Raw genomic sequence first — 16,145 nt, forward strand, 5'->3', positions numbered from 1 at the left:
CCCACCCCAACCCAGTAACTCTTTGTTAGGCGGCGGGTGTCTGATCAAAGGCGATGCTCGGACAGACAGGGACGCATCTGATGGGCCAAGTTTTAGGCCAATTAAAAGACCCCAAATCATTTGTTTTAAGATGAAACTGGTCTGTTAAGGCGCTGCTAGATTAGAACTCTCAGAGGAGGAGAATCGCTCCCGCCCTGCTGCTGACTCCGCGGCGCTGGTGGGTGGCGGATGGGGCAGAGCGGCGGATGTCTGTGTGTCCGTGTGTGTGTGTGTGTCTGTATGTCCCCCCCGCACCGCACCGCCCCAGCCCTGCTCTGGCAGCGTGCGGCTCCCCGAAAGGCAGAGGAAGAGGCAGCGCGGCTGTGTGTGGGAGCTGAACTCAGCCTCCCTCTTTAACATAGGCTCGTCCTCTGCATTGCATCCAGGCTTCAGCGATTTGCTGTTTGGAGACTGCAGATTTGCATAGCCCTGCGCTTCGCAAGCATGCTGCTTTTTTTTCCCCCCCTCTTTCTTCTTCTTTTTTCTCCTTAATATTTTATTTTTTTTCCCAGCTTCTTTCATAAGGGTGCACTATTCTCCCTGAAAACATCCTCGAGGTATTACTGTCAATAGTCAGCCCACTGAGACTGCCGGAGCAGCCCGATTATTGTCTGGCAGCGAGTGTGTGTGTGTGTGTGTGTGTGGTGTGTGTGTGTGTGAGAGAGAGCGCCGGGAGAGAGACCGCTTGGTGAAGGCTCACCAGTTTGGAGATGAATGGAGGGAAGAGCAGCAGTTTGATTTTTCTCTGCTTTCCCAACGCTGGCTGATGGAGTGGCATCCCCTTTTTTCTTTCTTAGCAGAAATGTGGCATGATTGGCTACACTGTGGAATACTGAGGATGGGGGAATGCTTGGCACTCTCGTAGCCCTTGCAGCTGTGGAGTATTGTTAATGAGCACCAGCCCCGGGAAAGCTGAAACTAGCGATTGTTTGAGCGCGGGGCTTTTTCCCCTCTTCCACCTCTTTGTGAAGGCTCTGAACTGCCTGGATTCTCCGCCTCTGACTATGTCTCGGATTGTTTTGGGTAGAAGACGACCTGGAGAAAAGGATCCTCATACGCTTTCCCAAAGGGAAGAAGAGATGGCTCGCCTGGTGCGGTGAGCTGCTGCCAGTGCCCGTGTGTGCGAGCCTCTGTCCAAAGTTTGCCTCCTTGGCCGCGGCTGCTGCTCCTCCCGAGGACCCCGCGGGCCGGCTCGCCGTGCACCGGAGGATGGGGGGGTTCCTCAGGGGCAGCCCGGAGCCGGGACCCGCCAGCAGCAGCACCAGCACCGGCGGCCGTTTGGCCCTGCTCTGGATAGTCCCGTTCACTCTCAGCGGCCTCCTTGGGGTGGCGTGGGGAGCCTCCAGTTTGGGCTCTCACCACATTCACCATTTCCATGGCAGCAGCAAGCATCATTCAGTGCCTATCGCGATCTACAGGTCACCGGCTTCCTTGCGAGGCGGACACGGTGGGTTCGGCTGCCGCTCGGTCCCCCTTGCATGGTCGGGTGTGTGCTGTGCCGTGCTGCGCCGTGTCGCCCCGCAGAGGTCAGGCGCGGGCTGCCAGGACCCTGCGGTCTGGGGGCTGCAGCCGCGGTCGGTGGGAGGGCGGGAGAAGGGCTGCGGGGACCGTGTCTGTCGGGCGTGGTGCGGGCCCGTCCCGCCGCTCCTGGCTCGGGGCCGAGGAGCCGCCGCCGGTGCGGGGCTAGCAGGGCGGGGAGTGCTCTCGGCTGGCCTCCAGCCGGGCGGGGCGGCGGACGGCTTCAGGAGCGTCCCGAGATCTGCCGGGCATCTCCTAGGGAACGGCGGTGATCCCGTGCTGGGAACAGGGCGGAGGATAGGTTGTCCCGCACCCCTCATCCCGCCCAGCCCAGAGGCGCCTCCGGAGTGGGAGCGCCCCGGTAGCGCCAGTCTTCGCTCCGCGAACCCGTCCCTGCTGTAGCCCGGGGTAACCTGGCCCAGCGCGGAGCGAACCGCCTGTGGTCCTGCGAGAGGCAGGGCAGGACTCAGAGGGGCTAAGCGAAGGGCAGGGAGGGAGAAAACGGACCTGAGAGAGGGACAGGGAGGGAGCCTGTACGGTGCTTAGACCGACGGTGAGGATCATACTCGTTCCAATTCATTACCTTGATGGAAGGTCTGATGAAATTAAGCACAGGTCAGCTAATTATACGGGAAGAAGTAAACGTTTAGACACTGAGAAGGGCGAGCAATGCCCACGGTAGCGGTCAGGAAAGGGACGGAGGCAAAATTCTTTTCAGGCGCAAATTCGTTTTGCTTAAGAATTACATTGCTCCGTTACTTAGTTTCTAAAGTGACAGGAAGCCGCTTCAGTGCCCTTTAAACAGCCCTGTTCCAGTTTTTCTCTCTCTTTTTGCATGCATAGTTAAGCCAACCTGTGCATAAATACATGCACAATAGATATGCATACGTTCAGCGGTGCCAAGAGCTCTAAAAGAAAGCGAAACACCAGGGATTTCTTAGGGATTTAAAGCTTCCTTTTGTTTCTGAGGGAGAGAGGTGAAAAAAATAGAGAAAAAGAAAAGAAAAAAAATAGAGCAAAAAAGCCTTGTTGACTTTTGATTAGATTACACAATTCCATTCTTCTTCATTTTCTCATCTTGCCTTGCTTCATTTGCACCATCATGCGATGTCATTTACAAGCTTCCCAGAGTAAACCCCAGATCTTGCACTTAGCCTTTGCATCTCTGTGCGAGATGACCTAGTTGCAGGCACGAAGTAGTTAGGATTTATTGGATTTTTTTCCGGTGATTAACGATGCCAACGTTAGCGGATACGATAGTATTGTTTACCTGAGAATTGCCACGGGGTGCTAAATACTCTTTAATACACAACTGCTGGGAAAGGCAAAGTGCACAGAAATGGCTTTTCTTAAGCTTTTTTTCAAGTTAGATGTCTGGTCGAATTCTCCACCCACCCACCCCCCCCCCCCCCCAAAAATAGAGACTGAGAGATTCAGGCCACCACTCTCTGTAGTGCAGTGAGGCAGTGCGAGATTGAGGATGCTGCATGTTCTGAGCTGTCTGTGCTTAAAGGGGAAAATTAAAGGTGTATGTGTGTGCACATGTATGTGTAGGCTGATTATTTTTGTCTGTTTCAGCCCATGTGGTGATGTCCTGTAGGGGCTTGCTGTCACTTTGAAGGAAGGCTAACAGAACAATGGGGAAAAGAGATGTAATTGTAGAGATCCCAGTCACAGTTCCTTAGGATGCATTTTAAAGTCACACCTTCTGCCAGTTTTTAAGAAACATAGCCTTGGATCTTATCAAAGGGTGATGGTGTTAAAAAAGCAGCTTTCTCAAGAGAAACAAGTCTTGTTAAAGAAAATGAGAGATGAAGTGGTGGAGCTGCCACTTAAGGACTTCACAGGGAGGCCCAGGAGCCTCTCCAGAAGTTAAGTAGCTGATTTTACAAAATGAAGGATGTTTCATGACATAAGAAGGCATTTTCAGAATGTTTACTTGATAACTCTAAGCCTCTTAGCTTTTCTGTGTTTATCAGAAATTCTACTACCTGACAGTAGCTCAAAATACCTGTTCCTGTCATTTTTAACTCTCCAGAGAAATGTTCCTATATCCCTTTGTAAGCCTGACGGAGACATTTCTCTTTCTGGCTGAGCAGCATTGGACATAGCTCCTACGGAGCCCATCACTTCAAAAGGGGGGGGGGGTGAAACTGGGGGGGTGGGCAGCAGGAGAGGCCATTGCTTCTTCCTTACCCCCATGTCCAAGCACCCATTCTCAGTGCCCTAGCCCTGCTGGTTTAGCTAGGTGAGTGTGAGAATGTGATTTCCAGGTTTGTCTCCTCCAGCGTTAGCTCCACTCGGTTTTGCAGTTAGTCTCTTCCATTGTGTGGAAGTGTTGCAGTCTTTATGGTGACCTCATATCTGCTTCTTTTTTGTTCTCTCATCGCTTGTCATGGCATCGTACCTGTTAAAAGTCAAAAAAAAGGCCATGCTTTTAGGGTAGGTCAATTAGTTGACTCCCCGATGAAAGCATTGCTCTCTAATATTGTGAATCAGAAGTGTCAAAGAAAAGGAGGAACAAGCACTTAGCCCAGACATTCAATAAATGACATCCACACCTTCCTCCTCCACCCCTGGCACGGGTTAGCTCTTCCACCCCCATCCTCTCAGCAGAAGCTTCCATTTTTTTTTTATCCTTTCAGTTTCCCTTGAGCCAACCCAATTCCAGCTAATAGTATAAGCAAAGCCAAAAGCCCAGCATGGTTAGATTCTTTCTGTTTCTGTTGAAAAACCAAACCACAATCTTGCTGCTAACACTCATCAGGTAATTTTGCTGGGATTTTGCTTCCATAGTATGAGCTCATGTGGTTTTAGAGGACAGCATTGTGTGTCACAAAGAGAATACCAAGCAAGCAATTAGTTCCCCCTCTTAAAAAGTAGTGTAGCACACAGCTTTCTGATATACTAAAAGTAGAAATTAAACATCTTTTGAGCCCAGCCAGATGATTGATTTATTTTTGGCTTGCTGGCTCTCATTAGGCTTGGGCAGGATAATGATGGCTGAAAGAAGTGAAAGTTTAACTGCAGTAATGAATAAGAAAATAACTCTCTGGATCATGGCATTATCAACATAAGGAGAAGGACAGGGAGGTAGAAGAGAGACTTATGTTCACAAGTGGAAGTCCTAGGCTGCTCCATGCTTGCCAGTGATCTCTGCAGCACATGGGTTACTGGATGCTTTGTGCTCATACCTCCTTGCTCCACTTAAGAAGACGACTATTGCTTTTGTTATATCTGTATCTACCATGCAATCTCTGTGGTTCTTTTTATGGAGTAGATGGAGTAACTTACTGCAGTGCCTCTAGATGCCATAGACAGTCCCTGCCCTTGTAAAAGCCCACACAAAAGGACAGGGATTGCAACTTTAACTGAAGAAAGGCAGTTGCTTTAAGAATCCAGGAACACAATGGACAATGTGCTAAGCGACAATTGCAGGTTGAACAAGCAAAAAAGTTAAAAGTCTAGCCAAATGGATGGTTGTTACCATCCTCATTCACCTCTTCCTTCCTGCAAGCACGTCTCTGGGCTCTGCTGGGATGGGCCTTTTACTGCACTTCAATTCCTCATCTGCTTACCAAACGACAAACACAACGTGTTGCTTTCTCCTGGCTACTTCTTTTTCTGTGCTCTCAGGATCTTGTTCAGGCTGTGTTCTGATAAACAGAAATTGATTCTGTTTTGTTTTTTTTTTTTTAATCTGCTAGAGTAGGAGCCAGGAGGTGAGTAATGAAATCTGCGTGTCAGTCATGTGAATGTGCTTGGAGAGAGAAGGCAAAAAGATGGGGAGGGAATAGACAGGACAGAAAGGGCTGAGGGGTAGCTGAGTGTAGAGGTGGTGCATTTAAGGACTTGGATTAGCAGAGGGCCTGAAGGGATTTGACTTAATGAGACTTAATGTACAGGCCAGTGGTTCAGGAGAAGTAGAGACAGTGAATCAGAGGAAATAGGGTACTGGGGGCAGTTAGTAAGAAAGTGGTAGGTTGGGGTGGAGGAGTTCTAAGGACCACCTTTGTGGTGGGACAGTAGAGAGATTTAAGAGTTTGAGCAGAGGGGCTGAAAAAGTGCTCCAACAGCAGTGTTCCTGGACAGGGAGAAGTATTCATGGAAAATGAGGGCTTTCAGGAAGAAAAGGTAATATATTTTGGAGGTGAGAGCTGAAGTCAAGCACCAGCATGGTGCCAGCACAGCACGCTCCCTCCCCCAGTCCTTTCTATCCAGCATGTGGCATGGCAGCAGGGACACTCTTACTGATCTCCCACTTCTGAGCTAGGCCACTTTCTGCTTCACCTTTCTTGCTGAAGTTTATGTAGACTGCGTTCATCCACATGATGTCCATTTAGAGAGACTTGTGTAGCAGAATCACCACTTGGCCATTACTGGAATACCAGACTGCTGGCTGGATCAGGCTGCCCTTGTTCAGGGAAGCTGCCAAATATTTCTAGGGGTTAGAGTAAATGAAATGACATATCTCAGCTAGAATATGCTTCTTGTGCTGCAGAAAATGGTTATATTTTGATTAAAACATTACATGTAAATGTATCCAGATGTTCAAGCATTATTACTCAATGTGTTATTAGAGGTAGAAGTGAAAGAGTCTCAGCTTCATGATGTAATTGCCCTTTTTTTTAAAGGGAGAGATCTCTTTCAATGTTGTGAGGGGATTTTTTTTCTTCAGATTTTTGTTTCTCAACCTGTTTGTACATCCATCTATCTATCTATCTATCTATCTATCTATCTATCTATCTATCTATCTATCTATCTATATTATGTCTCCTTTCATTCACAGATTTTCAAATGCTTCTCCTGCTCCAAGCACTTCTTACACACAACTGAGACATTTTCATGTTTTCAAACTGCAAAGCATAGGAGCTTTCCCCACATCTTTAAATGATATAAATTTTATATCCCCTTTCAAAATTCCCAATATGCTCCATCAGTTATTATCCCCATCGGCTGCCAAAGTATTAACATCAGTCGGAATAAAATGAATAACAAAGCCATTTCAGACAGCATAGTGGTTAATTGGCTGTGCAGTTAGCTATGCATATTAGGAAGCATGGTTTCTATATTATTATTTCTGTCAATATGGCTTGTCAGGGAGGCACAGAGTCTTCAGCAGTCTTGCGGGCAGTCTGGAGCACTGTAATCAAAAGTGGAACGCTGCTCATGGATTTCTGATAAGCATCTTTATACAAGCCCTGCTGCCTCAGTACATGCACAGCTATTGATTGACTGGGGTGCCTTTACAAGAGCTAAATAAATAACAACACTCTTGTCACTTATCAGCAATCCCACTTTTGCCTCAGCCCGTGGTAACTCTGGGTTTTTTCCCTGGATTTAAAGCATGTTTTATTGTCTTTTAATCAAATACTGTTGGAAATAAGTTATCAGAAGGAATTAATTTAGCATTCAACAGAGCGTACTTCCTGCTGTTTCTAATTTTCAAAGATGGATTCTTCTTCTCTCTTTTTTTTTTTTTTTCTTTTCCCTGATAGCAAGAAGTTGATTTGGCTTTAAGGGAAATTTTCTTTCTGTCTCTTCATTTTAGTCCAGGAGAGGACTCTGTGGGCAAAACTCTGCTGTAGAACTCCTATGCAGAACCAATTCTACTGTCCTTATATTTTCTCTCCCAGGTGGCCCTTACCATGGGTTACCACAGGATGATCACAGGATGTTAGGGGTTGGAAGGGACCCAAAGAGATTGAGTCCAACCCCTCTGCCAGAGCAGGACCGCACAATCTAGCTCAGGTCACACAGGAACACATCCAGATAGTCCTTGAAAATCTCCAGAGAAGGAGACTCCATAACCTCTCTGGGGAGCCTGTTCCAGTGCTCTGTGACCCTTACATTAAAGAAGTTCCCCTTTGTGTTGAGGTGGAACACAAAGTTGCTTCCTGTCCTATCGCAGGGAATAATCCTGTGTCCCCCCCTCCGAACACCCAGCCTTTATAAACATTTATTAATCCCCTCTCAGTCTTCTCCTCTCCAGACTAAAAAGCCCCAGGTCCCTCAGCCTCTCTTCATCAGACAGTTCTCCAGTCCCTTAATCATCCTCATAGCCCTCCACTGGACTCTCTCCAACAGATCCCTCTCCCTCTTAAACTGGAGAGCCCAAAACTGAACAGAGTACTCAAGATGGGATCTCACCAGGGCAAAGCAGAGATATGCAGGATTATTCTCTTTTCCATGGATCACATGGTGGAGTTCACTGAAGTTAAGCTTTTGTCTTCTCCTTGGTCAAAGATTGCAAAGGCCCTTAACCCTTCTGAGTAATCAAGGTGACATTACTGACCTCCTTCTTGTCTTCTTCCAGTATCAGTTAATTTGTCTCTCTGTTATTAAATTTGATGTCCTCAGCTCTGCCCCAGTATCTGTAGCATTTTGTTTCCTGAGCTAACAACTTCCTTTCTGGTTTGTAAATACCGTGTAGGCAGAGCTGATAGATCTTACTGTGATAATAAGTTGACTTGTGAATGTAGCTGTGATTATAAGTAGAATGGAACCGTCTGGTTAGGTGGAGAAAAAAGTTTATTATAAATAACAGTGCTGTTCTATAAAGTTAAAAGTAACAAAGAGAAGAGAGGCTTTGTCCTTACCATCTTTTAGACGTTTTCTTTCGAAATGGCAATGTAGACTCATAACAATGGCAGAGGTTGGAAGGGACCTTCAGAGATCGAGTCCAATCCCCTTGCTAAAGCAGGATTACTTAGGGCAGGTCACACAGGAAGGCATCCAGGCAGATTTTGAAGGTCTCCAGAGAAAGAGATTCCACAACCTTTCTGGACAGTGCTCTGCCATCCTCACACTAAAGAAGTGTTTCCTCATGTTGTGGTGGAACCTCCTGTGTTCCAGCTTGTACCTGTTGTTCCTTGTCCTTGCACTGGGCACCACCAAAAGGAGCCTGGCACCTTCATCTTGACATCCACCCCTCAGATATTTATAGATATTGATAAGGTCCCTTCTCAGCCTTCTCTTCTCCAGACAAAACATACCCAGGTCTCTCAGTCTTTCTTCATAGCAGAGATGTTCCAGCCTCTTAATCATCCTCATAGCTCTCTGCTGGCATCTCTTCAGCAGGTCTCTTGAATTTGGGAGCCCAAAACTGGACACAGCATTGCAGGTGTGGTCTTAGCAGGGCAGAGTAGAGGGGCAGAAATATCTCCCTAGACCCGCTGGACACACTTTTCTTCATGCACCCCAGAATGCCTTTGGCCTTCTTGGCCACAAAGGCACATGGCTGTCTCATGGATTACTTGCTGTCCACCAGGACACCAAGTTCCTTCTCTATGGATGTCTTGAAGTCACTTTCCCTCCTATTTCTCATAGCTCTCTATACATCTGCACGCGAACATGTGCATGCACACACATAGACATCACCAATGCTTCCTCTTCAGGAGAAAATGCTCCATAAGCTTAAGCTGAAAATAGAAGACATTTCTGTAAGGTTTGAAATTGTTACAGAATACTTGGTGACTGTATTCCTTAACCACAGGTATAATTGGTCAGAACAATTATTTCCTTCCTAGCTGACAGAAAAAAATGAATCAATGGAGCAAAGTGGGAGAAGCGGAGGAGAGAAGAATTAGTGCTACTGGGATGGTGCTCCATAGAGCTGGGATGAGGTGGCAGGGAGGAGCAGACAGCATCTCTGACCTGTGATTACTGAATCATCACAGTGTAGTGCAGCAACTGGTTCTGAATTTCTGTAGCACTGAGCCAGGCAAATTCATCAAAACAGCCTGGATTAAGAGTGTGACTGCCTCGTGCGCTGCAGGTAGGATAAGAGCCAAAAAGCTTTCCCATTTCTGGAGCTTGGTTCATTAAAAGAAAGTCTATGGACAATAGACTTGTGGTGTCCACAGTCTCCATGTACAACAGATACATGGTGGCCCTGATCCCCTGTCTCAGAAGGCAAGGCAGGGTTGAAGCTGAGGCAGGGCTCGCCTGAAGGAGTGAGAAGCATGCACAGTCTGAGCTTTTGTGGCAGCTATTTGAACTGTGACCAGCACAATGGCAAGTCTCCCTTTTAGATAGGCAGAGAGGTGTTTCCTGAAGAGCTTGCTGCTCAAGCATGGAGAGATGGAAAGCTCAGCAAGAAAAGAGTTGCTCAGATCATTCTGGGGCCTTAGCGGAGGATGTGCTCAGACACCTACTCAGAAGTGACAGAAGTGTTAACTCTTTCTTTAGCTCCCTTTTTCTGCAGCTGTATCTGCAAGGAAACGCCAACATGCTTCTAAAGCAAGCTGACTGCTTTCCAAATATGTTCTTTTATGCCTGTGGATCTGCAGCCGAGTTAGGGCTCCTCTAATTTACTTCATTAATTCAGCTCATTTGCAACTGTAAAATAAAGAAGAGCAGGCAATGACTAGACTCGGAGAAACTTCAAACAGCTCACCAGGAACTTTCTCTACCTTGAAGAGAAGTCAAATCTAGTCTTAGTCCGTGTTTGCAGTACTGAGTCACTGGAGTTGGGTGACTTTCTCAATGACAGCAGCTCTAGAGCACTGGGAAGTAGGTGGAGAGGAGACAAGGAGAAAGGGCCATGGCTTCTCACTGACCAGCAGAGATGAGATGTATGGGAATTGAGAGCTAAAGAATGACCTGACACTGATTATTGGCCCGGGCCTGGTTTGCTCTTACTGAGGTCAGGCACAAATTCCCACTGCAGCACTTGCTCTGCTGTGCCTCTATCAGATTTGAGGTCTTTTATGCATGCAGCACTTCTGATCTGGTTCCCCTTCCACCAAAACAATGCTTTTGAAGCTGTGAATGAAATGTTGCCAATGCTAATGCAGGCACCTGTATGTTTAAACTCGCTCTGGTGCAGTTAGTGGATGTGCTCACTTTATTTCACATGACAAGAGTCATGAGGAAGCTTTCAGGAGAAGAGTGAATTGCCATATTTATGGAAAACATAGGAGCAAGAATTGAATCATGCTGTTATTTCGGGTTTGGATGTTCTCTGCCCACAGAGAAGGGTTTAGGAGTTGTGACAAAACAACAGATGTGAGATTAGCCCCTTTGGCTGTGTCTAAATGGATGTGTCCTGAAATCCTGATGTCCCAGTTGATCAGAACATGCTGTGGCTCCCATCCAAACCCCATCCTTCCACCCATGCTCTTCTTGGGCTGGTTTGTATTTGCCTTGCTGTGGGTTTTAAATCTGCCTGGGGCATTCAGAGCAGGCATTCAGAGCAGCTCACAAGTCCTGCTGCAGATTATTCTAACAAAAATTGGAAATGCTGAGAGTTTCTATTTTCCTAAACAATCTGTTACATCAAGTGAGGGTCAAGAAAACATTGTATGGGCAATGGGAGAGAAGTCCACTATTAGTTTATTGCTGGGAAGTTTTATTCCAGGCAATTTTTGTTTGCTTGGAAATTCTGCTCAAGTTGCAGGAGTATGATCCTTGTCATGTTCCTTATCAACCTTATTCCCTTATTTGCTGTAGCCAGCAAAATAAGTGAGGTGATTCTGCCACTTGACTCTGCTCTGGTGAGATCTCACCTGGAGGACTGTATCCAGGTCTGGAGCCCTCAATATAGGTAGGACATGGACCTGATGGTCCAGAGGAGTGCCACAAAAAAAAGTCAGGGGGTGGAGCTCCTCTGCTATGAGGACAGTTTGAGGGAGCTGGGGGTGTTCAGCCTGGAGAAGAGGAGGCTCCAGGGAGACATAATAGCAGGCTTCCAGTACCTGAAGGGGGCTATGAGAAGGATGTAGAAAGACTGTTTACAGAGGCCTGTAGTGATAGAGCAAGGGGCAATGGCTTAAAACTAGAGAAGAGCAGATTTAGATTGGATGTTAGGAACAGATTCTGCACCATGAGGGTGGTGGAACATTGGAACAGGTTGCCTGGGGAAATGATTGGGTCACATTCCTGGAGATATTCAAGATGAGACCTGACAGGGCTCTGGGCAACCTGATCTACTTGAGGATGTTCCTGCTGACTTCAGGGGGGATTGGACTGCATGACCTTTGGAGGTCTCTTCCAACCCGAACTATTCTGTGAACTGGAAGACTTGCAGGCTTTATTGTTCAAGCCCTGTGTTTAAGATGAGTGCAGCATGGTTTGGTTAGAAGCTGTTGGCTGGAAGTTGTTAGGTGTGTGAGGGTATGTAGGCTAAGTGCTCATTTCAGCTGTGCTGACTTCTAATACAAACCCAGTCATTCACTGGGGTGGAGGACAGAACAATTTCTGTAATGATAATTTCAGACTTTTGTGGAGGTCTTTTCACTGTAGCTCATGAAGCTTGCTTCTCATCATTCAGCATAATTTGATGCCTTTAGCTGTTGTCTGACATGAGTGTAGTAAAATCTACTGCTTAACATTTAGAGGGAGAAGCCACAAAAATCACAGAATGGTAGAGGCTGGAAGAGACCTCTGGAGAGCATCTAATCAGACTTGATGTGTCTCTGGGCAGCCTGATCTAGTTGGAGGTGTCTCTGCTGACTGTGGGGAGGGCTGGACAAAATGAACTATGAAGGTCCCTTCCAACCCAGTGCAATCTGTGAATCTATAGCCCAACCCCTCTGCCAGAGCAGGTTGACCTAGAGCAGATTGAGCAAGGTAGTGCCCAGGTTTGAATAACTCCAGCAATGGAGACATAATGAAGTCAGTGAAGAAAGAACAGTGACGTTATTTTGCAATAACAGCAGCAAACTCAAACAACTCTCAAGCCAGATTTTGGAATATCTTACTTTGCAAGCCATTGCAAAAGGAGCTAAAGGCATGTGGAGGAGCTGGGGCTGTTTAGTTTTAGACCTCATCACTCTCTACAACTACGTGAAAGGAGGTTGTGGAGAGGTTGGTGCTTGTCTCTTCTCACAGGTAATTCACAACAATCAAGAAGGAACAGCCTCAAGCTGCACTAGGGGAGGTTTACACTGGACATTGGGAAGAATTTTTTCACAGGAAGAGTGGTCAGGCATTGAAGAGGGCTGCCCGGGGTGGGGGTGGAGTCACCAACCCTGGATGTGTTTAGAGGTAGTTTAGATGCGGTGCTTGGGGATATGGTTTAGGGGTGAGCTTTGCAGAGTAGGGTCATTACTTGGACTTGATGATCCTAAGGGGCTTTTCCAACCTGAATGTTTCTGTGATTCAGTGAGAAGTAGGTAAGGATGCAGGTAAGAGGAGCTGTTGATCTATTAAGAATAGTGGCTTGTAAGGATCCATCTCAGACATTTGAATTTCAGTTTGTAGGTGGCAGTGATTTCATAGGCTGCATAATTACCTACACAAAAATGCAGTTTCTATGGAAGTGTGCAGGAACTTAGTTTCAAAGAGCCTGAGGTCAACAAAGGTAAATAATTAAATGCTAGGTATCTATAGCAGTAGTTACTTTAGATACAGCATTTATTAATGCTGATATAAATTGCAAGTGACTCAGATGGAGGTTCCTTAGATCCTATCTCTTCATTGTACTCAGAGGAATAAAATTTGCCTGTCAAGGAGCTTAGGCTTTGGCAAGGTAGCTTTGTTTGCAGCCTGTATATCTCATATGGCTTTTGCTGGGATTTGGATGAGGGACAAATGTCACTGCTGCAATGCAAGGTCACTGGTGAAGATGTGAGAAGGGCTCATCCTAAGCTGCTCGTAGCAAGTGTGGTGTAAGTAAATATGTCATAATTCTGCCAATGTTTTCTGTTTGTTTCAAGTCAGTAACTTGATCTCTGCTGGCTATTTGATACTCATTCTCCTCTCCTCTTTGTTGTTTTGTTGTTTTTGGGTTGGGTTGGGTTCTGTATGCATGTAGAGTGTGGTGGTGTTCTTGTCTTCTTTAGGGGACCAGTTAATTGCCAAGGTGTAGTTAGGAATAATGGAAAATCAGGAGGAGAAAAGGATCAGTCCTCACTGCTAAATGATACTTAGAGTAAATTGGTTCAGCATCCCTACCTTCCCCCTCCTGTTTCTGTCACGTCAAACAGTGGTGTGCCTACATCAAGAGGAGCATGGCCACCGGGTCAAGGGAGGTTCTCCTCCCTCTTCACTTTGCTCTATGAGCCTCATCTCAAAGACTACATCCAGTTCTGGGCACCCTTGTTCATGGGAGACAGGGAACTGCTTGAGAGGGTGCAGCAAAGGGCTATGAAGATGATTTGGGGGTTGGAACATCTCTCATGAGGAAAGGCTGAGGGACTTGGGACCTATTAGTCTGGAGAAGACAAGACTGAGGGAGGGTTTTTTCAATGCTTATACATACTTAAAGGGTGGGCTTCAGGAGAATGGGACCATTTCTTTTTCAGTGGTGCCCAGTAACAGGATGACTTCTACATAGGAAAGTCATCTAAACATGAGGAGGAACTTCTTTATATTGAACGTGGTGGAGCACTGGAACAGGCTGCCCAAGGAGGTGGTGGAGTCATTCAAAACATGGCTGCACACCACCCTTTACAACCTACTCTAGGAGAACGTGCTCTGGCAGCAGGGTTGGATTAAGTGATCTACAGAGGTCCCTTCAGCCCCTGTGATTAACTGTCGTCCTGTGCCCAGTAGCTCTCCAGTGCCACAGCCTCTCTCGATGACAGGTTTGCCAGGCATGGTTATTCCCAATTCACAGAGAGGAGCTGAAGCAGGGTAAATCAGCTCGTGAGTGATTCAAAGAAATCACACAATGGTCAGATTGGCCATCAGAAAATTCCCTCTGTCTCTTGTGCACTTGCCTGTGATAGAAGAGACGTATCTGGGGCACGGCCAGAGTGTGTAACACTCTGCTGACAATTGGCATTGCTTAGAGCAGATTCCATGCTGCTTTAGCGTATGCCATGCCTCAGACATCCCTCCAGAAGCAATTCATTGGGTACTGCTTTTCCCACAGCTGGGTGTCAGACAAAAAGCTAAGCACAGCAGAGGTTAAGGATTGTTTTGCTGAGCTTTTGCTTCTGCCTGTTAATGAGCAGCCATCCAGTTTGCTTCAGGGGTATCCAGCTTTATCTGTGCTATACCTGGGGCGGGACAATCCCAAGCACAAGGGCAGGCAAAGAGTGCCTCTGGAGCAGTCTGGAGAAGAAGGAATTGAGGGTGTCAGCTGATGAAAAACTCAGCATGAGCCTGCAGTAGTTGCTGGCAATGAGGGTGGTGAGATGCTGGAACAAGTTGACCTGGGAGGTTGTGGATGCCCCATTACTGGAGGTGTTCAAGGCCAGGTTGGATGAGACCTTGGACAGCTGTGTCCTGGGCTGCATCAAAAGCAGCATGGCCAAATGGATAAGGGAGGGCATTCTGACCCTCTGCTCTCATGATACCCCACCTGGAGTACTGAGTCCAGTTCTGGTGCCCCCAGCATAAAAGGGATAAGGAGCTGCTGGAGAGGTTACAGAGCAGGGCCTCGAGTATGGTCAGAGGGCTGGAAAACCTCCCTTATGGGGACAGTCTGAGGGAGTTGGGGCTGTTCAGCCTGGAGAAGAGAAATCTCCAGGGAGATCTTAAAGCAGCCTTCCAGTACGTGAAGGGGACTACAGTAAAGCTGGGGAGGGACTTTTGACAGGGGCTTGTAGTGACAGGATGTGAGGGAATGGATTGAAGCTTAAGGAGGGCAGGTTTAGACTGGAGATTAGGAAGAAATTCTTTCCAGTGAGGGTGGTGAGACACTGGAACGGGTTGCCCAGGGAGGTTGTAGATGCCTTCTGCCTGAGGGTGTTCAAGGGCAGGTTGGATGAGGCCTTGATCCACCTGGTCTAGTGGGAAGTGTCCTTGCCCATGGCAGGGAGGTTGGAACTTGATGGTCTTTAATGTCCATTCCAGTCTACTCTATGAATCTGTGAAATGTGACAAACATCTAACCATAAGTCACCCAGCAGCCTGAAATGGGGAAAGGGATTCCACAAAGCTCCAGTGAGTGCTATATTGCAGGTTCCTGCTGTTGTGGTAGTGATGAGACCCAGCACTATTGAAACAAGGTGGTGGTTGCTAAGCAAATGCCACCATTCCTTTCTTTGGTGTGCAGGTCATACTATGGGATTAACAGAACTGACTTGTGGAGAAAAGAGGAGAGGGGAAATAAAAATAAGAGAAAAAGAAAAGAAAGTTAATAAAGGAAAAGAAAAAGGAAAGGAGAAGGGAAAATTAAAAAATAGAAAAGAAAATGGGAAAGGAAAAGAACAAGGAGAAAAGGGAAAGGGAGAGGAGAAGGGAAAGGGGAAAAGAAAATAAAAAAAATGGGAAAAAAAAAGAAAAAAGGTGATGCAAAAAAATGGGGAGAGGGAGAAGAAAAGTAAAATGTGTTGAGCAGGTAGAGCATAGATTTGAGAAACCTGCTGAGGGTGCACTCGATTCCTCTGTCCATATCACTGACATAGATGTTAAGCAGCACTGGTCCCACCAACACTGACCCCTGAGAGACACCACTTGTCACTGGTCTCCAGGTGGACTTGTGCCCTTGATGGCCACTTTGTGTGTAACCATCCAGCCAATTCCATATCTAGCAGTGCTCCACCCATCAAGTCCATGTAAGCTCTGTTGCCCTCCTCTGCACTCACTCCACCACATCCCTCTTGTGTTGAAGTGGCCAAAACTGAACACAGTACTTGAGGGTTGGCCTCACCAGAGCAGAGTACAAGGAGACAATCACTTCCCTACTCTTTCTG

The 16,145-nt window shown here is 46.9% G+C and overlaps 1 protein-coding gene across 40 annotated transcripts in view; it reads left to right on the forward strand.

Annotated features, from left to right (window-relative positions):
• NRXN1 (neurexin 1) overlaps positions 1 to 16,145 on the forward strand; it is an 841,287-nt gene that overhangs the window by 484,660 nt on the left and 340,482 nt on the right. For 3 of the 40 annotated variants that reach the window (XM_064164299.1, XM_064164300.1, XM_064164305.1), the window contains exon 1: positions 901 to 1,486. The exons of 35 other annotated variants lie outside the window; for them this stretch is intronic. In XM_064164299.1, coding sequence (XP_064020369.1) covers positions 1,249 to 1,486 — 238 coding nt within the window. In that variant the 5' untranslated portion in view covers positions 901 to 1,248. Of the gene's footprint in view, positions 1 to 839; positions 1,487 to 16,145 lie in introns of those variants that run through there. 2 more of the 40 variants (XM_064164296.1, XM_064164304.1) reach the window with 2 other exon arrangements.

Source organism: Pogoniulus pusillus, chromosome 25 (genome assembly GCF_015220805.1).
Source record: "Pogoniulus pusillus isolate bPogPus1 chromosome 25, bPogPus1.pri, whole genome shotgun sequence".
NCBI classification, from domain to species: domain Eukaryota; kingdom Metazoa; phylum Chordata; class Aves; order Piciformes; family Lybiidae; genus Pogoniulus; species Pogoniulus pusillus.